The sequence below is a fragment of the Asterias amurensis genome, chromosome 6 (genome assembly GCF_032118995.1).
Source record: "Asterias amurensis chromosome 6, ASM3211899v1".
Classification (NCBI taxonomy): Eukaryota; Metazoa; Echinodermata; class Asteroidea; order Forcipulatida; family Asteriidae; genus Asterias; species Asterias amurensis.
Genome location: NC_092653.1, coordinates 4,474,547 through 4,496,907, shown reverse-complemented (window position 1 = coordinate 4,496,907; position 22,361 = coordinate 4,474,547). Strand labels below are relative to the sequence as shown.

General features: G+C 37.2%; 1 protein-coding gene across 1 annotated transcript; it reads right to left on the bottom strand.

Annotated features, from left to right (window-relative positions):
- Positions 1-4,271: 4,271 nt before the first annotated feature.
- On the bottom strand, positions 4,272-22,112 carry LOC139938402 (uncharacterized). The gene is made up of 7 exons (XM_071933907.1): positions 21,974-22,112; positions 19,142-19,178; positions 18,233-18,328; positions 17,086-17,180; positions 11,660-11,855; positions 10,345-10,579; positions 4,272-8,245 (listed from the first exon to the last, which is right to left on the bottom strand). The coding sequence occupies exons 1-7, from the start codon at positions 21,979-21,981 to the stop codon at positions 8,235-8,237; spliced, it is 678 nt and encodes a 225-aa protein (XP_071790008.1). The 5' UTR covers positions 21,982-22,112; the 3' UTR covers positions 4,272-8,234.
- Between the last annotated feature and the right edge of the window lie 249 nt (positions 22,113-22,361).

Sequence of the window (22,361 nt, the reverse complement as noted above, 5' to 3'; positions counted from 1 at the left end):
ATATTTCACAGGTTAGGAGAAGAATTGGGCGGCCATATTGCGCGTTCACCATGGATTTGTGTTGTGACATCATATATTTTCGTGCGGTAAGCACCAGAAGGTTAGCATGCCTTTCTTGTGCTCGCGGTAATAGCAGCCCTATGAAATGGAAACTCACTGGACACCTTTGGTATTTGTCAAAGACCAGTCTTCTCACTTGGTGTATCTCAACATATGCATCAAATAACAAACCTGTGAAAATTTGAGCTCAATAGGTTGTCAAGTTGGGAGACAATCATGAAAGAAAAAACACCCTTGTCAAATGAAATTGTGTGCTTTCAGATGCTTGATTTCGATACCTCAAATTCTAAATCTAAGGTCTCGAAGTCAAATTGGTGGAAAATTACCTCTTTCTTAAAAACTGTGTTACTTACTATGTTTTATACTATCAACCTCTCCCCATTACTCGTTACCATGCAGCTAAGGTTTTTTGCAAAACAATATTTTGAGTAATTACCAATAGTGTCCACTGCCCTTATAAAAAACAAGACAGAAGCATTTCAGCTTTCCAGTATAGGTAGGATTACAAAACACAGACATGTTGGAATGTCCCGTCATCAAGTTGAGAAGCCTCCTTTGTGTAATGGGTATCATTAATGAGGACAAGTTCGGGAGTCGTTTTATAATCTTGGTGTTTTGGGTTTCAGAGGTATTGCTTAGAGGGACACGTTGTCTTTGATCGGACGAGTTGGTCTATTATGAAAAGCAATTATAACCGTGTGTTATGAAATGCATTGGTTAGAATAGTCTAGAAAAGTCTAACCAAAGAAAAGCCTTTTACAGTATATGGTTTTAAAAGTAGAACATAATGATCCACACATTCATGCCTCGAAATTGCATGGTTTTCCTTGTATGTTTTAAGCTAACACAGCACTCCATGGCCGAGGCATATTGTGTGAATCAATATTCTGCTTTTTAAACATTTTTCTAACCATACGCATTTTATAACAAACGTTTACAAATGCTTTTCATAGACCAACTCGCCCGATCCAGGGCAATGTGTCCCTTTAAAGGTACCCATTGCCTTTGGTTCTACAAAACTATGTGTTAGTTCATAAAGTAAAAGGAAAACATTTAAATTTCCGGCAAGGGGTATTTGTGCGATTATGTTCTACTTTAAAAACATCTTTCCAACCACATTAGTTTCATAGCAAATACAGCCCGAAGCGCACAATTCAAAGAAAATGTGTCTCTTTGATGCGTGGTTAGAAATTTAATTCAATTAATTCAAAAAAAATTATTTTAATAAAAAAAAACAATTTTCACCTAATAAAAAGTCACAGACTAATACATCAAAAATATATGTACAAGTATATAATGTTAAATACAATAATCACAAACAGAAACTGGGAAGACAGCTACAAAAAAGGGTGGGAAAAAATTGTGGACACGAAATTACAAAACAAAATCTTATGTAAGTTCTTATGTCACTAAGCACACTTTGTCATAATTTATTACTACTGTCAAGAACTCTGCTCCCCAAGTCAGTTGTTGTCTAGATTTGCCGAATTGAAGTGATAAAACAAAAAAAGCGACAACACAAACACGCACAAACCTTGCTACAAATCGGCCAAATGCATTCGGAACAAATTAAATAATACATCAAAAAAATATATTTCATTATTCTCTTGCAACTTCAAAGACCAATTGAGTCAAAATTTTCTCAGATTTTTAATTTTATGCATACATTGTGATATACATTACCAAGTGAGAATACTGGTCTTTGATGATAAACAAACGTGTCCAGGGGTCGAAGAGAGTTACTTGTCCTAGATAGGAGATATTAAAAACTTAAGACTAGTCCTAAGTCCTTACTCGAGATAAGACATGTCTTAACTCTTTGTGAAATCCACCCCAGTGCCTTTAAGCCGTGAAAAAACACAAAGGGAAAAAAACAAAACAACACAATGTCCTTAGAATTTACCGAACCGAAATGGCAAATCAAGATCATGATTCAATCAGTAAGAAACAGAATTATACAATTTGCATCATTTACTGGTGACATAACATCCACCTGAGACCCAATTACTTAGTTCAATTGTCGAACAGGTCGTGTGGGGGGGGGGGGAGTTCAAGCTAATTATTATTGATTAAGTGGACACCGATGCATCTATGCCTAAAGCATACCCTACTTTTCATGCCTTGCTAGGGGGGGAGGGTTGTTGTTAGGGAGCACTTTGTCATTTGGTCAGGCAATAACTAGTCAACCCTCATCATACAGAGCACTGTTACAAAGAGGTTTTGCTTTATATATTAAAAAAACAAATTCTGAAGTCCCCAATCTGCACGTTTGGTAATCACTTTGAAAATGAATGGCAATAACAACTTTTGTTTAGAAGGCTACAGCAGTAGTATCAATGGTATAAAGCATTTTCAGAATTTTTTTTTCACTTTGTTGAAGTAATGTGGTTAAATGGAAACAGATATAAGTTACTATGCCCCTAAATTTGAATCTGAGAAGTCAGTTATGCTTGTATTCTTTATTCTCAGTAACTGCGTGTATTCTTCCAAACAATCAAACTACTCCAAAAACACAAGTATACTCTTCCTTTAATTAAAGGCACTGGACACATTTGGTAATTGACCAGTATTCTTACTTGGTGCATCCCAACATGTGCATAAAATGTTGACTCAATTGGTCATCGAAGTTGCAAGAAAATAATGAACACCCTTGTTGCACAAATTTGCGTGCTTTCAGATGCCTACAAAAGGGTTCAGGCCTATTCTTTTAATTATTTGAGTGAGAAATTACCTCATTCTCACAATGTTTTATACTATCAACAGCTCTCCATTGTACATTACCAAGTAAGTTTTTATGCTAACAACTTTTTGAGTAATTACCCAAAGGGTCAAGTGCGTTTAATCAGACATGGCCTATACAATACATTTCAAACTTAACAAATACTTCCTCAATAAATGAAAGTATTTTCCAGTTAAAAAAAAAGTTGTGAATGTTACTGAGGAACTAACCTAGATTAACCTCATTTGGAAACATGAGTAATACACGCTGTGCTGAAAATAGTATTTCCTCTTACATTGAGAGTTATGTGGCAAGATGAGGTAATTTTAAGCTGGATTGTGGTAAAGCACGCTCCATGTGGAAGAGGACAATTGTTTCAGGGGACTCAGGAAATACTTTTGATTTGATCATGTGGTCATCAATTTCGTAGAGCTGCTGAAGTACAAAAAAAAACCTAAGCACAAATAAGTTATGCTTACCAGAATAAGCTTACCAGGCAGATTATCATGGCACGTGAACAATTTATGACTGGTATGCTGCTTATTTCTGCTAAGCAGAATTGTTTTAAGCGGTATGTTTGCTTAAGCAACTCTATGAAATTGGGCCCAGGGCTGGAACTGTGAGGTGGGGGGTCCACTAGACTTCAGGGCTTGTACACTGTAGGTCATCATTTTTATTAAATCAGAATTTATTTTGAACGACCAGAATCAAAATGAGTTGAACAAGACGATTTATCTCATTTGTGTGATTGTGTAAGTGTACTTTGATACTCTTGAAAGAGAATTGAAAGATAATTATCACATTCACAGTCATCATTTTTCACAAAGATATTAAAGGCAGTGGACACTATTGGTAATTACTCAAAATAATTATCATCATAAAACCTTTCTTGATTACGAGTAATGGGGAGAGGTCGATGGTATAAAACATTGTGAGAAACAGCTCCCTCTGAAGTGACGTAGTTTTCGAGAAAGAAGTAATTTTCCAGGAATTTGATTTTGAGACCTCAAGTTTAGAGTTTGAGGTCTCGAAATCAAGCATCAGAAAGCACACAACTTCGTGTGACAAGGGTGTTTTTTCTTTTATTATCATCATTATCATTATTTCATTAACTTTGACGACCGATTGAGCTCAAATTTTCACAGGTTTGTTATTTTATGCATATGTTGAGATACACAAACTGTGAAGACTAGTCTTTGACAATTACCAATAGTGTCCACTGTCTTTAACTATACAATGATGTATTTCGACAACTCAACATTTCTACTATGTCGATAACTTGCATTGATGCATGCAACATATTGGCTATAAGAGATGGGTCATTTATATGGCAGCCTAGTTTCAAGTCATCCGCGCATAAGGCGACGATAGTATACTGTAGAACGACAAAACCTGAATGGCTTGGGCTGTAATAAACACACACTTTAAAATTTCATTTGTTTGTGATTCAACTCCACACTTTATTTTCTATAATTCTTTAAATACACATGCATTAGAAACGACATTGCATTGGTTTAATGAGGTATCAATATGTATGTACACTTACAGGAAGGTAGTAGTTAATAAATATACTACATGGATAAACTGCATTAAATTTTCAAAATCACAGGCAAGTTATTTTTTTCCAGTTTTACAGCTTATTAATGACACCAATGAAAATTGGAAATATTAACCAATCCTCATGCAATGCTTGCTTGTGCAAAAGGTGCATGGTATGATAATTTGTCAGTTTTGAAAAATGTCAATCATATTAATTGAAATAATTAATAATATGGGGCCAAGTCTCATGAGGCAACTTAAAAAGAAACCAGCTCCATCTCAAAAAGGAATGAAAAAACGAAAATGTTTACATTTCAATTTTAAGAATTTCTTGCGTGGATCGAGACAAAATTGTAAATGTCCCTTTTTCACCCAGAGAGTTCCTTCTACAAGCAGTGCCTTCTACAAGCAGTGCCCCTCAGTGGGCGAATGGCCACCTTCGCTTCACCTCTGGTGCCATTTGCCCATTAGTGTTAGCCAGTAGGTTGCTGTGTGTCTTTTGGACCCCCTGTTATAAATTTTGACACCCTGTTTTATCTGTCATTTACATGTAAATGTATTGTAAGTGAACACTCGGTTATTAAAGGAACACGTTGCCTTGAATCGGTCGAGTTGGTCTTTGAAAAGCGTTCGTAACCGTTTTTTTATAAAATGCATATGGGTAGAAAGATGTTGTAAAAGTAGAATACAATGATCCACACAAACATGCCTCGAAATTGCACGGTTTTCCTTTTACCTCGTCGACTAACACGGTCGGCCATTTATGGGAGTCAAGTTTTTGACTCCCATAAATGGCCGACCGTGTTAGTTCGCACAGTAAATGGAAAACCACGCAATTTTGAGGCAAACTTGTGTGTATTATACTTTTAAAACATCTTTCCATCCATATGCATTTTATAAAAAATGGTTACAAACGCTTTTTATAGACCAAGTCATCCGATCCCAGGCAATGTGTTCCTTTAAATTTCCAGCAAATATTGACATCCTTTTACCAAGTCCTGGCTTAAACCTTGCCCCTCTGGGTACCATGAATGCCATCAAAAACTGAAACTATTGCTTACTGGTTTATTGATCATGTACAACACACACTGTGACTCTTCACACTATCTTCACTCATGCCGTAGGGCTACTATTCAGCAAGTCAATAAGAGACCATTATAATATAGCGATCAGAAAGCAATCATCACAACACCACATCAAACCAATCATGTAAAACCTGGCTATTTTAAGCCACGGAGCCGATTTATCTGATCCCATTATAAAGCATTGTTTACCAGACTCAGGTGTTTTGCTACCGAGAATATTTGTATCATCGTTTGCATCTTCCTCCAGGGAATCTCTTAAGATATAAAATCTTTTTTTATTCTCCACGCGATTCTAAATAAATGTTTGTTTAGTGTTTAAGAGTTATTTATAAAAAAACAAAACACAACTTCAGTTTCCTCCCTTTTAAATGCAAATTAAAATAAACACTTTGTCAATATAAGTGGTCCTGCTAGCTATTAGAATGCAAACCAAAGCTCTCCATAAACCTGTTTGTATTCTTGCCAACTATTTTCATTATATCCAAGTCACTGTTTTAGAAATCTGCCTGGAAACTCGCATACAGATAAAGAAAAACAGAAGTAATGACTGATCAACAATAGTAATACAATTACCATTTGATTTTACTTGTTACAATTTAAAATACAGCAGTCAATATATTTTTTCAAATGTCATGGCCAAGTAGTTAAGAGCATCAAATTCAAGTTCTGATGCTAAGTCACCGGAATGTGGGTTCGAATCCCGGTCGTGACACTTGTGTCCTTGAGCAAGATACTTTACTATAATTGCTTCTCTTCACCCAGGGGTATAAATGGGTACATGAGGGTAGAGGTTGATATTGTGAATGAAAAAGCCTTTGGAGCAATATAAACTGTTGCCCAGGTTGTATACTCCCAAGGGAGCTGAGAAACATTAAAAGGGATGTTATTGGCCCTATGACCAGGGCACTAATGTAAAGCGCATTGATACAGTTATTGTGAAATGCGCTTTATAAGAATTGGTTATTATTACGATCCTCTTTCTCTTCCAGGGGGAAACACCTCTTCAAAACCTCATTCTCACGCAACCAAGATCAGGTTGATTAATAGTTTACCGCAACATATCCTACAGTCCACAGTTGGATAAGTTCATTCGATCGTTTTTTCCAGGGAAGTATTTCCCTTTTGAAAACATCCTTACTGGTCGCTGATCAGCAAAGATAAACCCTCCAAATGAAAACCGATCCAGGAAACGAGAGCCAAGCGCAAAAAAGAGGTGTTTGCTCAGATGTGCATTGAGCCAGTCCCTCAATCAAATTTGGGCCCAATTTCATAGAGCTGCTTAAGTAGAGAATTATGCTTAGCGACTTTCTGCTTAAACTGAGCGTTATGCTTAGCGACTTTCTGCTTATAAAAGCAGTGGATTATGCTTCACAACTTTCTGCTTAAGCAGAGAAGTATCTAAGCAACTTTCTGCTTATAAAAGCAGAGAATTATGCTTAGCGACTTTCTGCTTAAGCAGAGAATTATCTAAGCAACTTTCTGCTGAGCAAAAATAAGCCAGGATACCAGTCACAGATTGTAAATGTGACAAGCTACGTTGGCTGGTAAACTTATTCTGGTAAGCATAGTTTTGTTGTGCTTGGCTACCTTTTGTGCTTTAAAAGCAGCTCTATAAAATAGGGCCCACCTCTGGTTTAACAAATTTGATTTGAACAAAGACAAATTGACTTGGAGCTGGGTATGAACCCGAGACCCCGGATACCCTCATGTTGATGGTTTCCCTATTTTAGTCTATTTCCCTTGTTTGTTATTTTTTGATAAAAAAAAAAAAAACAATCGACAGAGTCTCGAGTTCTGCATCTATTATTTTTTCAGCACCCATGAAAACCATTTTTGTGTGGTGCTTCTGGTGGTATCAGAAACGTTCCCTTATTTTTTTCTCAGTAACAGGAATTTTTTATAAATATTCCTTTTAGAAATGGATTAATTTATACATATATTCACTCACACACTTTGAAAATATATAACAATTCGTACTGAATCATTTAAAGAGGGATATTAGCCTTAAAAATATCCTGATGTTATTCGGAAAGGTTGGTACAGCATTGGTTTAGGGTTAGTGGTCCACTAACGTTTAGGTCGGCCACTCAATTTCATTTAATTTCATTTCATTTATTCTGGTTGTGAAGCCAAGGACTCTTAAGAAAAGCAAACCTAACCACTGTACTACACAAGAACCCAATTGAGAGAAGAGAAGGAAGGAAGAGAGGAAAACCCTCAGAGAATTATTTCAGGAAAAAACCCAGGCAGCAAACTGAAAACCAATCACTCGTAGTGCCCCCAGAGTGATTCGAACCGGGGTCCTAGAGATGGGAAGGCGACGAAAGATAACTGTTTGCCAACCTGATCACTCGGACTAAATTTTCCATTGGAAAAATCTGAAAGTCTATGGGCACCAAGGCCAATACCAGGGGCAACAGAGGTCATGTGATTCCAGGCCTGATGTTATGTCATCCAAGCTAATCTTAATAGGCGTAAATTATTTAATGCAGCAGTCTGTTTTTAATTCTGACAATGTCTGGTGATCCACCTGAATTTTGTTCACGACCAATTTTGAGGTCACTTCCCATAGTTTGTGAAAATTTTGGTTTAGGGCACAACAAAACACACACGCTAAGTGTACATAAACAGTTTTTGAGGTCCATGCCGCACAAACAGGCCCAAATGAAAAGACAATCTTCCCCCATAACCAATGCTGTTACAGTTTTAAATACTGGAAAGGTCAAACAATGTCATTCAAAACATCTCATAAAAATCAGTAAACTTATCTGAAAACTTTAAAACTTTCGACGTGCAGTCTGCTAGACCTCCAAGCAATGACGTTGTAGTTCTTATTGCACACCTAAAAAAAACCACAGATACAAACAGAAGCATGAGAAATGAAATGCTAGACACCATTTTGATAAAACTATGGTTGGAATTGTCTATATCTGGTCGCCTTTGACCCCAAGAGGACATTTCTCTACTGCTGTAATTGAACTTTATAGGGGTGTGCCAGATATCTAGTCCTATAACAGAATTGTGGGAACACCATGTGAAAATCTCTTTAGAAGTGTGCGAAAATAAAATAAAAAATACTAAAAAAAAAGCGACTGAGATTTTCCTACTTTTACGGTCGGTCGGGATAGGGCAATCCAACAATTTTTTTTTTTAAGGCCAGTTATTCATAACTTGCATTATTCATGAGTGCTTAAATCAAAACACAAACTTTCCCAAATTTGTTTTTTTAGACAGATCCAAGGTTGATAATTGTTGTATTCCCAGGCAGTGTGCATAATCTGTTAAAAGCAGTGGACACTATTGGTAATTACTCAAAATCATTATCAGCATAAAACCTTACTTGGTAACGAGTAATGGGGAGAGGTTGATATGGTATAAAACATTGTGAGAAACGGCTCCCTGTGATGTGCCATAGCTTTCGAGAAAGAAGTATTTTTCCATGAATTTGACTTCGAGACCTCTAGTTTAGAACTTGAGGTCTCAAAATCGACCATCTAAACGCACACAACTTAGTTTGACAAGGGTGTTTTTTTCTTTCATTCTTATCTTGCAAGTTCGATGACCAATTGAGCTCAAATTTTCACTGGTTTGTTATTTTATGCATATGTTGAGATACACCAAGTGAGAAGGCTAGTCTTTGACAATTACCAATAGTGTCCACTGCCTTTACGTATGCTGACTCTCACTGACCCCCGTTGCTTCGGATTCGTTTGGACTTTTAGTGAGTTTGGTAGCAAAAGTCGAGATTTAAAAAGTCAAGATTTATTTGTAAAAAGCCCTTGTTCTGAAGTATGCTTGGTCTCCACTTAAGTAGCTTGGGATAGCTGCTTTATTAAGCTGTCCAAGCCACGAAGGCCTTGAAAACAGGCTAATTTCCACTTCATAAATATCCAATAGGGCTGGGGATAATACACATTAAGGCTGCGGGGGATTTTAAAATAGCTAATTTTCTTTTCAAAAGTTAATCACTTTCTAAAACAACCCACTTATCAAAAAAGAAATCAAATTATTATTTTTATTTTTTTAAAGTGCTAATTGAGTCAAATCTAAGCGTATGAAAACAGAGTAATGCATTATAAATGTAGTTTAATTTCAACAATAATAACAACACGCAGTTCTAATACAGCTCAGTTCTAATACAGCCCAAATGTTTTTGCTAGGCATACAGAGCTATGTTTGGAATAATGAGACCCATTTTACATGTATAATGTAAAATGGTTTATGAGGAGCTGTGGTGCAAACTTAATGCAGCCAACCATGCAAGTACCACCCCGACGACACCCTACTCTTAAAGACTGTGACATAAAAATATTGAAAGAGGTTGCGGAAAACTTCCGCCCTGCCATGGTAATTCTTTACCCCGCTAAAAAGTCCAATGGGAACAGCTCTGGGCTGTAAACCTACAGCAACGCCAGGCAAACTTGCGGATTAAGTCCAGGTGGAAGTGCACGGTAGAGCTACACCAAAGCCGGTCATGGAAACTTGTTGTGTGGCAGAGGAACAAGAAGTCAAATGGGAACACGGCTTTATTGTGTTAAAGGCAGTGGACACTATTGGTAATTGTCAAAGACTAGCCTTCACAGTTGGTGTATCTCAACATATGCATAAAATGACAAACTCAGAAAATTTTAGCTCAATCGGTCTTTGAACTTGCGAGATAATAATGAAAGAAAAAAACACCCTTGTCACACGAAGATGTGTGCGTTTAGATGGTTGATTTCGAGACCTCAAGTTCTAAATCTGAGGTCTCAAAATCAAATTCGAGGAAAATTACTTCCATCTTGAAAACTATGGCACTTCAGAGGGAGCCATTTCTCACAATGTTTTATACCACATCAACCTCTCCCCATTACTCGTCACCAAGAAAGGTTTTATGCTAATAATTATTCTGAGTAATTACCAATAGTGTCCACTGCCTTTAGTTGTTTTCGTTTTTCTTACCATACGACACCTTGCACTGCTTAAGCGCATCGTTGAAACCTTCACACAGAGATATATCATGCTGGCTCTGGGCACAATTTAAGAACTGCTGCAGTTCGTAGCGGCAGGCACCCCCCTGCATCTGGTCCGACTGCTGCTGCTGCTGCTGGTATGGCTGCTGCTCTTGGTATGTGACATCTGCAGGTTGCTGTCTCTCACTGCTACCGCCCGTCATGGCTGCTCCAATTGTGTGACCCTTAGGGGGTAGAAAAATATTGATTCAAATCTCTTCTAAAGATTAAAACACACAATTTTACTGTGCAATGAAAGCCTAAATAACAGACAAAAATATAAAAAATTGTATTCTCTATTAAAACAAGCTGGGCAGCAGGTGGGCCCAATTTTACAAAACAGGTTTTTCAGGCCTTGAATTACACAGAGGCCATGTCCTCAGTTGCCCGTGGTCTTGGCCATAGTGCCCCTTCAAAATTTTCCCATAAACATTCACGATTTTCCCATGAAAGTGCCCTTTGCAAAATGAAAATTTGCCTTGACATCTCAATGATGAAATTCCACACCAGTTTTTTTTGCCACAGAGTTCTGCCCTTCAGGCACCCAGATAAGGGCATAAATCTTAGATCTATAAGTGCAGACATTCCTGAAATTGTGCCCCAGGATACACTATTGCAGGCCTATATGCCTCGTTTGTGAAAGGGCAGGGGCACCAAGGCATTTTCTCCTTGGTAAAGGGCACCCTATGAGGAAATTGTTCATTCTACTGGAGCATTTCAAGGGCACCAAGGCAATGACCACGGGGCATGGAGGCAATCGTCTTTGTTGCCTCTGTGAAGTATCAGGCCTGCTATTATTTTGAGTATATTATAATCTTGTTCATGAAGTGTTAGACCCGATACAAACACAGTTGCTATCATAACTATTTATGCATTATGTCTACACTATGTTTATTTACTCCATCTTCGTATTAATCGCATTTAAAACTGCAAACAATATCAACAAAACCACTTAGATGTAATTTACTTATAACTTCAATCTAATCACTGACTTGTGTATCAATGAATATATATTGAACGATTAAAATCCAGACTAAAATGAGAACAAATTACAGACACAGTTTAACATTGTCTGCTGATTAACGGAAATAATCATGTATTGAATTAACCAACCGCAATCAACCAAACATCAATAGATCAAAACTAAGTTTTCATTTTAACATCAAAGTTTATGATCGAGTAAAAAGGGAGAAAAAATGTTTCAAAATGCCTAAAATATTGTAACGTCAAGATTTCAGATAATTCAATAAATAAAGCTAACTCACCACGGCAGATCCGATTGCCACACCACCTGCTGTAGCGGCCATCTGGCCAAACAGGCCTGGGCCTCTAGAGGGCGCCATGCCACTCTGCTGGGGCTGTGCAGCGACTGGTGCCCGCTGCTGTTGTTGAACGGGTGCTGGTGCTCGGCTCACTGGGGCTGGAGCACGAGTAACTGTCCTCGGAGGCGCTGGGGCAGACCTGTTAAATAGCATCAACATTGTTAATTAAAATATAATTATTTCTTTATAGCGCCTTTTTGTATTAATCAAATCAATGTACTTGACAAAAAAGGGGAAAAATAAAGTTCAACATTATACATTATATCCATAAACCGCCTGGTTGATTTTGCTTAGTTGCGGAAAGGCACTGTGTGACTGTGTGGAAGGAAAAGGGGGCTTACAATACAATAGTTGGGATAACGTAACCCTCCTGCCGTCAGCAGGAGGGTTACGTTATCGCAACTAACAATACAAAGCCCCCTTTTCCTTCCACAATCCCTTTTGAAGTTTTCTTGGCCATCAGCAGTAATCAATTGAACCAGATGGATTTGCAATACTCTAGAACTTATGAGGTTCGTTACGCTATCGTCTCAGAGACGATAGCGCAATGTATCTCAGTAAATAGTTCTAGAATCTAGGAGTAGCTAGATAGATTGGTTATTTGTAAATATTTAAGGTCTATTAAATTTGAATTTTCAATATTTGTATTAGGCAGTTTCAGTGAAATTAAATGCAGGTGATTTTTTCTCTGACAAGATGTGGTCTGTTAAGGTGTATTATAAGGAGTAAAAATCAATTTAAAATTTTGAAATCGGATGTTTGGTTGCAGAGATATACCGTTTTTTATGAGCGTGGATCGTGCAAAAAACATACCTGTGTTCAAGTTCAATTTGTTATGTTTTTCTTCACATCGGCCACGGCCAAGTTTAATGCACAGCCTATGGCAAAAGAGGGCGCACTATATGACGAGCGCCCTCTACCAATAGGGAGGTTTGCAGACTGCGACGTACATGTACATTCGTGCGTATTTAGGACAACTTTGCAAGAAATGGTTGAACATAACCTCTCGGAGGGAGAAGAATACATAATCAAATTACACCAAATTTTCACAAGTTAATCTTAAAAGTATGGGAATTAGCACTGACAAAGTCGCATTCAGTTTTGATAATTATCTCTGGAAGAAATCTTAATTCAAAAAAAGGAAAACGCAGACAAAAACAGGTTTTCATGGTAAAAGCTATGCGACTAGATGTACCATGTGCGGAATTTTATCGGCTACACGATGATGCAATCGTTATCTCATTTTGAGTAAACATGTGCTCCCTCATCGCAAAAAAACGTCTTCGGGCTTCTTCGGCCCTTTCCGAAGATTTCCAAAATCCGTTGTCCACGGGATTTAAAGGTGACGTCATGCACAAACGAATGGGCGCTACACGCGAGGCCAAGCAAGCATCCGGTTTCTGTCGTTGCTCTCTATTTTTCACAATATCTCCGAAACTATTCATCCGATTTCAATTTTTTTTTAAATGTAAGCATGAGGAGAGAATGCTCCTGCCTGCTGTCAAGTCGCATAGTTGTGAGTTGTACAAAATGTGAGTTATGATTTAATACATTTCGTTCTTTTTTTCCGGGGCTGTGTGTGTGTGTGTTTTGGTACACGTGAAATCAACTTGATGAAACAGCCTATTTGTATATCAAATATTATAATATTTAAATGTGGCAGATAGATTGATATGAAAGAAATCATCATGATGAAATAATCCCCCTTCAGGAGCTGGGAGTGCAACAACTCAACTGCACTACAATTGTAGTTTTACAAGCCTTTTTAATTACAATTAATTAAATTAATTAAATACTCCCAGAAAGGGAACATCCCAAGACAGATTACAATTAATATATTACATCCTTTCAGAATAATATAAAGAGCCTATATCGTGATATGAATTATTTGTATTTATTGAAAAGCAAATTTAAACACAGACAGTGTGGATGATGTAACATTTAACAACAGTTTCACACAAAATTGTTGTAACTTGATTTGCAGGTTTTATAAGACAAAAACACCTCTAAAAAATTACCTTACTGGCGAAAAAGATCGCCCACGACTTCTTCCACCACGAGGCATTTTATTTGTATTGTTTTTACTTTTGCCAAATCGCTTTCTAAAACGAAATTCTCGACGAAATAAAAAGACCGGCAGTTATCACTTAACACGCTGGTTGTCGTTTTCTAGAAACTTGCTGTGACCGACCCTAACCTTTAACCTTTGACCGATAACTTATTAAGTAACGTTTGGCTGTTAGATTTCCGCAAGGTGTTAATTTGGACTACAGGGGAAAAAGCGTTTCAAAGGAAAACAATCTAAAACGACTGAATACACTATGTTCAAATTTCGAATTTTATATAAACCTGGCATGTAGTGAATTCAGCTTTAAAATTATTGTTATTTCACGAATTGAGCCAGCCGCTATTAGATTTCCACTGGGTGGTAGATTCGCTGAACGAAGAGGTCCGTTTGTAATACTGCCCTCTATTGACATATTTGCAGTCAAAAGTTTTGATGTTGTTGGTGTGCTGTGCATTATTTTCCCAGACCTCCATGATTTTGGGAAAACAGAAACAGTTGGAACATTTCTCCCCATAAAACAATCCACATCTGCATGGTTCTGGTGTTCTAGACACAAGCTTGCGACTCCTCCAAGACCCTGCCCCCTACCCCCAATTTAATTAATTAACAAACAACTTAATAAACATAAAAATGTCAACTTCGCTTTTGATACTCTTTCGCTGTTTAGAATTTAACAAAGTTAAAAGTAGAGGGCTCATGCGACAATAATTGTTTTTTATCTGCATTCAGGGAACTTCTTTTTGAAAGAAAATACCGAGTTGTGAATAATATTACAAAACTAAAACACTTGACAAAATAAAGAAAACAGAAACTACCAGATTTCATTTTGAATATAATAATTATATTTATTTTCATAAATAAACAAATTGATATTTCCATATCTTAAACAAAAACTACCGAAAATAACTAAGACTTTCTTAGAATTTTGTTATTGTTCTGACGAGAAAGAGGTTGTTCCTCTTCATGTCATCAAAGCAGATGTATTTAATAGTTCCTAGATCTATTTATTAGTTTCATTCACAATCGTCCCCCTAAAAGGCTCTTCTGGAGACACTAGGTGGCAGCAGACTTCTGTTAATTCATTATCAGTAATGTGAGAAAAAATTAGCAAGTGCCAAGAAGCCATCCAAAGTTTCCAATTACATGATATTGATAGTCAGTGTAACAGAGGCCCATACAATCCTTGACATTGAAAAACTTCTATCCTTTGATGGCCAGGCCTGATATTTTGTTGCCGTTAGGGGCCACCTCAAAGAGGAAAATGTATTTTTTTACTGACACATTTCAAGAGGCACAAAGGCAATAACTATGGGGCAATTGCCTCTTGCGTCCTGGAAGTATCAGGCCTGAAACATTTCAAGAGGAAGTAAGGCAATGACTACGGGCATGGAGTCAAAGCATCCAGGAATTATCAGGCCTGAAACATGCCAAGGGTCACTCAAATGCAATTACTACAGGCATGAGGGTAATCTGGAGGCCATTGCCTTGGTTGCCCCTGTGAAGTATCATCCCTGGATGGTCTTGAACATGTTGCACTCTGTATCAATCCCCATCAGGGATGACATCTTCAGTTTCCATACCCTCCTCATCTTCCTCTGTGTCACCCCCTGGTAAGGTTGTAGCAAGTTGCACTCAGTGTCATTCCCCCTCAGGTATAACATCTTCAGTTTCCATCCCCTCCTCATCTTCCGCTGTGTCACCCCCTGGTAATGTTGTAGCAAGTTACACTCAGTGTCATTCCCCCTCAGGTATAACATCTTCAGTTTCCATCCCCTCCTCATCTTCCGCTGTGTCACCCCCTGGTAAGGTTGTAGCAAGTTGCACTCAGTGTCATTCCCCCTCAGGTATAACATCTTCAGTTTCCATACCCTCCTCATCTTCCGCTGTGTCACCCCCTGGTAATGTTGTAGCAAGTTGCACTCAGTGTCATTCCCCCTCAGGTATAACATCTTCAGTTTCCATACCCTCCTCATCTTCCGCTGTGTCACCCCCTGGTAATGTTGTAGCAATGATATCCAGCAGCTGTTCAATCTGTGCCTCGGTCAGTCTCTCCTCACTCTCTTCAATCATCTAAAAAATACAAAGGGACAAATATTTCAACTTCCCTTGAAATTCCAGCATGCTGGAATGGAAAAACATTTTTGTAAACTATCATAGTCTAGGATACTTGTTTGCCACAAAACCACACAGACAATATCAAACTCAATGTGGAAGTGTCGTGGCCGAGCGGTTAAGAGCAACAAATTCAAACTCTGGTGTTTCTGATCAGCAGGGTGTGGTTTGTATCCCCAGCCATGACACTTTAGTCTTTAAGCAAGACACTTCACCAAAGCCGTTGGTCACATGTGTTGTGTGATGCATGTAAAAGAACCCAGTGCACTTTTCGAAAAGAGAAGGGGTTCACCCCGGTTTTCCTGGTCTGATCAGCAGCATATTGCGCCAGAGCACCTTGTAAAACATTACATGGTGCTATCTAAGGATTACCGGTAGGTCTAATAATTTAAAAATGTAGTCCCACATCTTGCAGGAAACAATATATGTTTACAGCGCCACGAGCGTCACTGAGTGACAGACATGTGCGCTATATAAGAAGCCACAATTATTATTATTATTATTATTAACTCAATGTTTTTTGTTGGTTGTTGTGGGGGGGGGGGGAGTGCAGTGTTTCTAATAGTGCATGGAAACTCTGCAAAACGAGACGATCATATGGTCTTACCAGTTGTATTTCCACTGCACTGCTGGGTCTGTTGTTAAGGAGTTGTAATCTCTCTGCTCTGAAATATCAACAAACAGCAACAAATTAATGCATGAAAATGAAATATCTGTTACCCAAATGCTTTGTGAATTTGATGGTAACAAGGGATAAAAAATAAAAAAATGTTATGTTGGCGTAGCGGGCCCAAAAATATAGGGTAGGTAGGTAGGGAATTTTTTGTTTTCCCTCCCAGCAACAAAAATTAATGTTTTTTAATTGTTTATACACAATAACAAAAGAAAACAAAGCTACACACAACAACTAGAATAAACTCTTGATGACATTTATTTTATTTGTATGTCTTTAAAAGATTTTAATCAGTAAATTTCTTCCCTTGAAAAAATAAAAATATCCAGGGTCGGCCGTATTTTTTAGAGTAGGTCGAGTTACGCCAACATAACATTTTTTTTTTATGCCCAAGTATGCCTATTACCAAGTTATTGTTCGTCCATAGTTCCTACAAAAAAAACCTCTTGCCTTTCATTAAATGACCAACATACATAATTTTTCCTAATTGATAGTTAAAGACAATGGATTTCTTACTTTGTTATGTTGAATGTTTCCACTGCCTTCATGAAATCCCTGATGCAGTCAGGGTTCTGAAGTTTACAGGGCGAGTTCTCAAGATACTTGGATGTCTGCGATACAAAGAAAACATTGGAAGACAAATGATTAAGAGGAGATTGATGTTCTTGAACTCCCTCCTTTACAAAGTTACTATATAATACAATATTTGTATAGCACACAGGTAAGACAGAACACAAATTTAAAGACACTGGACACTATTGACAGTTGTGAAAGACCAGTCTTCTCACTTGGTGTATCTCAACAAATACATAATATAACAAACCTGTGAAAAATTTGAGCTCAATTGGTCGTCACAGTTGCGAGATAATAATGAAAGAAAAACCACCCTTGTCACAAGAAGTTGTGTGGTTTCAGATGCTCGACTTCGAGACCTCAAAATCTCATTCTGAGGTCTCAAAATCAAGTTCGTGGAAGAATTACTTCTTTCTCGAAAACTACATTACTTCAGCGGGAGCCGTTTCTCACAGTGTGTTATACCATCAACCTCCCCCCATTACTCCTTAGCAAGTAAGGTTTTATGCTAATAATTATTTGAGTAATTACCAATATTGTCCACTGCCTTTAAAGCCATTGGACACTTTCGTGAACAGTAGTGCCAAGGCCCACACTTCGTGTATCACAACTAATATATAAAATAACAAACCTGTGAAAATTTAGGCTCAATTGGTCATCGGCGTCGGGAGAAAATAACGGGAAAACCCACCCTTGTTTCCGCACGTTTCGTCGTGTCATGACATGTGCTTATAATAAATCCGTTATTCTCGATATCGAGAATTGATATTGTTTTAATGTTTTTTCAAAAAGTAAAGCATTTCATGGAATAATATTTCAAGAGAAGTCTTTCACCATTACCTTCTGTAAACCCTGTAAGTTATTTGTAAATCTATGAACTTTCAATTTGTTTTTGTTCCGCAATTAAGCACTACAAAATTAAACACATACATACATACATACATAAAAGGCATTTGTAAAGCACCACTACGTCAAGAACCATGTCATAAGATTGACTATCTGTGACTGGTGTCCCGCAAATTTTTGCCGAGCTAAAAACTATATGATATTAGGCCCTGGATTTTGGAGGATTAAAGTTTAGTGATCTTACCTCATATGAAATGGTTGCCAGATTTTGTTGTGTCTTGCTTGGCTTCTTCCGATTGGATGACGTCTGTGACTGAAGCTCTGTCAGAAGTGAGTACACCTACAATACAGCAAGAAAAGACAATACACACACACAAAAGGTTAATTAGGAAATCTGTATTACAACTCTCTCTCTCTCTCTCTTTGACATTAAAGGCACTGGACACCTTTGGTGATTGTCACAGACCAGTTTTCTCAATAGGTGTATCCCAATTAATGCATAAAATAACAAATCTGTGAAAAGTTGGACTCAATTAGTCATCGAAGTTGCAAGAGAAAGTGACCCTTGTTGCACAAATTTATGTGCTTTCAGATGTCTCAAAAAGGCTCCAGGCGTGAAACCAACTACTCTTTATCAGGTTTTAGTCACGCTATACTGGCTAGTTAAAGCTGGTGGAATTTTGATGGCACAGCGTGTTCTCAAACTCATACTAACACTAGGTGCTGCAATGCACTTCTAAAAAAAAAATAAAATGCATTCTAGTAAACCATTTGTGGACTCTATAATATAGTTAAACCACACAAGATGTATTTATATTATGTCGCATCTATGACGACCGATTTTCACAGGTTTGTTATTTGATGCATATGTTGAGATACACCAAGTGAGAAGACTGGTCTTTGACAATTACCAATAGTGTCCAGTGTCTTTAAAGGCACTGGAAACTTTTTGATAATTGTCAAAGACCAGTTTTCAGGCTTAAATAAAAAAAACTGTGAAAATTTTAACTCAGTTGGTTAGATGAAAAATTAGATGAAAAAAACAAAAACTATCAACACTTGGTGTTGCAATGCACTTCTTAAAAAAATAATAATAAATGCATTCTGGTAAACCTTTTGTTGACTCTTTTGTGATTATATACCACGCACTTACCTCATAGTTACTCAACATTGCTGCATTTCTATCAACACTGAAAATAGAAATAGGTGCAAAAGAACTTTATTAAAAAACATACAACCTGTGTGACTACGTCTTGACTAGGACTAGTCTATTTATGTTTAGTCATGGCCGCCCCCCAAAACACAAATTTTGATGTTGTATAACAATAAGTGCGAAGGATCAAGCCGAAAACCAGTAAAAATGCAACCCTAAACTGTCGATCGTCTGTATATTTTAGAACTGTTTTTAGGCTGATATCGAGTATACTTGATATTAAATTAAGCTTGGGCGATATCACGATATTATCGAATATCGCGATATTAATTTGGACACGATTTCGATATCGGATGGATGTGGTTTTAATCGAAATAGCGATATATCACGATATATCACGATAATCGCGATAATTGCGATATATCGATTATATATCGCGACGTATTTGCTAGCTGATACCCCATAGGTTTGGAGTAAAACCAGAAGAATAGGTCATTAGAACACCTCTCTTATACTGGATGTCTCTTCTACAACTTTCACTTGGAGTTTTAAGACTGATCATGTCAATTTTCATTAATCGTGATTATATCGAATATCGCGATATATTGTCGGCGATATATCGTGAATAAAATAAATCGATATCGCCCAAGCTTATATTAAATTTTTGATTAATCGGTTATTAAAAATAACTGGCATTGACGGATGTTACTCCCACACAGACGGACGTTACTCCCAGTACCTGGGTCTAGATAAGACCAATGTTCAATTCAAAGAGAGTCATAACACTAGAGCCCAACTAGGCTTGTGGACAAGTCGTTAATGGTCTGCCGCGGTTGTGGCCGTGTCGTGATGATTCAGGCTTCCGCGATCGAATACTGCTCTCGCGAGATCACTGCTCTCGCGCGAACTGCTGGTTGCCAATTTCTCTTCCCAACATTTCTACTCCCGCGAGAATACCGAGGGAAACGCGGGGCGATTCGGAATAGAGTCGGAACGCTATCCACTGCGACAGACATTTAACGGCTTGTCCACTAGTTTAGAACCCAACAAGTTCCCACCCACATCCTTTTTTGGGGCCGCATCTTTTTTTTAAAACTATTTACTATTAAATTTTCGATTTTTGTTAAAATAATATATAAAAAGTTTTATTTTTTATTTTTTTAAATCCATCTTTTCAAAAGGACTAGCCTAGGAGCTTTTGCCAAATCTAACGTGATGCTCTCGAACACTTGTAACCGTCTGTTTCATAAAACAATATTAGTGAATGCCTACCAGCAAATCTTTTTAGTGTTATCCGACCCTGTTATGTTAGTGTTAGTGTTAACACAGGTCCTCATGCAAATAGGTAGGCCTATAAATAAGTTTGCGGTTGATTCAAAATGAAGAATTGGTGGCCTGTTTGATTTGAAATACTTAGCGACCATCTTGAAAAAAAAAAATAGTAATTAGTAAGGCCCTCCCTCATCCTCCTCTTTTTGGGAAAATCCGGATGATCAACTGTAGTATTTTTTGTTATTTGGCCTAAACGAACAGCCACTTTTTCATAATTTAATCAGACCACCAAATGAGATGTATCGTAGGAGGTCCTGTTTTCGAGGTGTCCCTAATATCGTGGCAAACCTTTTACCTCTCTGTGCGCGATGTAAACAGTCCCTAGATAAAAATTGTGTAGTTTTATTTGCCTCTTCTTTGACCAAAACTTAGAAACACGTAAGGCTCCACTGGTCATTTGCACTTGTAAATGCAAAAAAGTTGGTATATTAGGCATTTCTACAAGGTACAAAAATATGTCATAATGTTGAGGCCATAAAAAAATATTTGCCCACCGAAAAAGTTTCATCAAACGCTATTTCAATTCACAATTCATGATGAGCAAAATCATGTGATTGAATGTTTTGCTGAGCATTCTTAAAGAAAAATACCGAGGCTTAAAGAAGCCATGTGCCTTATATCATTTTCTAATATTTTTTGAGATTTTTATTTTGTAACCCTCGTATCAATACTATTATTTATCATAAAATTTAAACATCAGCTTGTTGATTAAATTATCACTGTTTATTAATACGCTTTATTATAAACATTAAGAAAAAAAGTAGAAAAAAAAATAAATAGAAATCAGATTTTGAAGCCAGTAATTATTCACACTTTTTATTTTTGTTTTATTTTTTAAAATTTTTTGCAAGTTACCATGGTAATTTAAAAAATTTAATAAAAAAATATTTTGAATAAAATGAAGGCAACTGCTGGCTATACAGTCATACACAGAGTCTTAAAGAACACTTGTAGTCACTGCAGATGTTTCTTCCATGTATGGCTTCACCGGGAAACCATACTTTCTTGTTTGCCGTGAAAATAGGAAAAACTCAAAACAAATGGGGCCAGTTGAAGTCATCCAAGATCGGTGTGTGGTGTGAACATTTCAATGTCCATCAAGTTTTAATATATGTCTGCATACTTCGTATTAACAAATGAAGATAATTAGGGCATCGGTTGATATATTGCATCATTATTTTTTCCCAATTCAAAGAAAAAGGCATAATAGCGTGATAACTGGTAAGCAGAGGATATACTCCTTTTGGGGGGCTTTGTAAAAATAAGTGAAAAATTGGTGGCAGGATACGCAAAGTTTTCAAATAAATTAAAACAGTAGGTTGGACACAAGCGCAAGGAAAAGGTAGGTCACAAAGGTCAAAGGTCAAACAAATAATTTTTTAGAGCAGGAGTTTGACACCCAGACCTTTTTAATTCACTGCTTACACACACACAGTAGCTAAACTAGTATCAAATTTAACCCTTCGTTCGTCAATAAATAAACGTATGTACTTTACTTACACCTCCATTGCGTCCTGAGATGACCATGCACTGTCCAGAGATGTGTCTGCGGCCAGGACACGCTGTCTAATCCATGTAAACAGAGAGAATTTTATGAAGGAATAAACACCGAGTATGCATACACACCACAAACAAAAATGGCTATGGAGTGTTCCATATCAGGATCGAGGTTACGTATACAGGAATGGGGGTTTTACAATCTCAAAAAGCCTTACAAAAAACATAAACAATGTATAAATTTTAATTTAAAAAGTACACTAGTTATAATTTAACTTACCTTTCTGAGAAAGAAAAATTGGTTATCACTATGAATGATTGCTGTTCTGGTTTCTTTAAAATAAGTAAAAACTCTAAACCCCCTCTATAAAAAGTCGACGGACTCATTTCT

Bases quoted from the DNA above. Each gene is read 5' to 3' on its own strand.
- LOC139938402 (XM_071933907.1), bottom strand. The intron at 11,856-17,085 runs GTAAGAAATCCA...GCTATTTAACAG, and splicing joins GAAACATTCAACATAACAAA to GTCTGCCCCAGCGCCTCCGA. The intron at 10,580-11,659 runs GTGAGTTAGCTT...CTACCCCCTAAG, and splicing joins TGGCAATCGGATCTGCCGTG to GGTCACACAATTGGAGCAGC.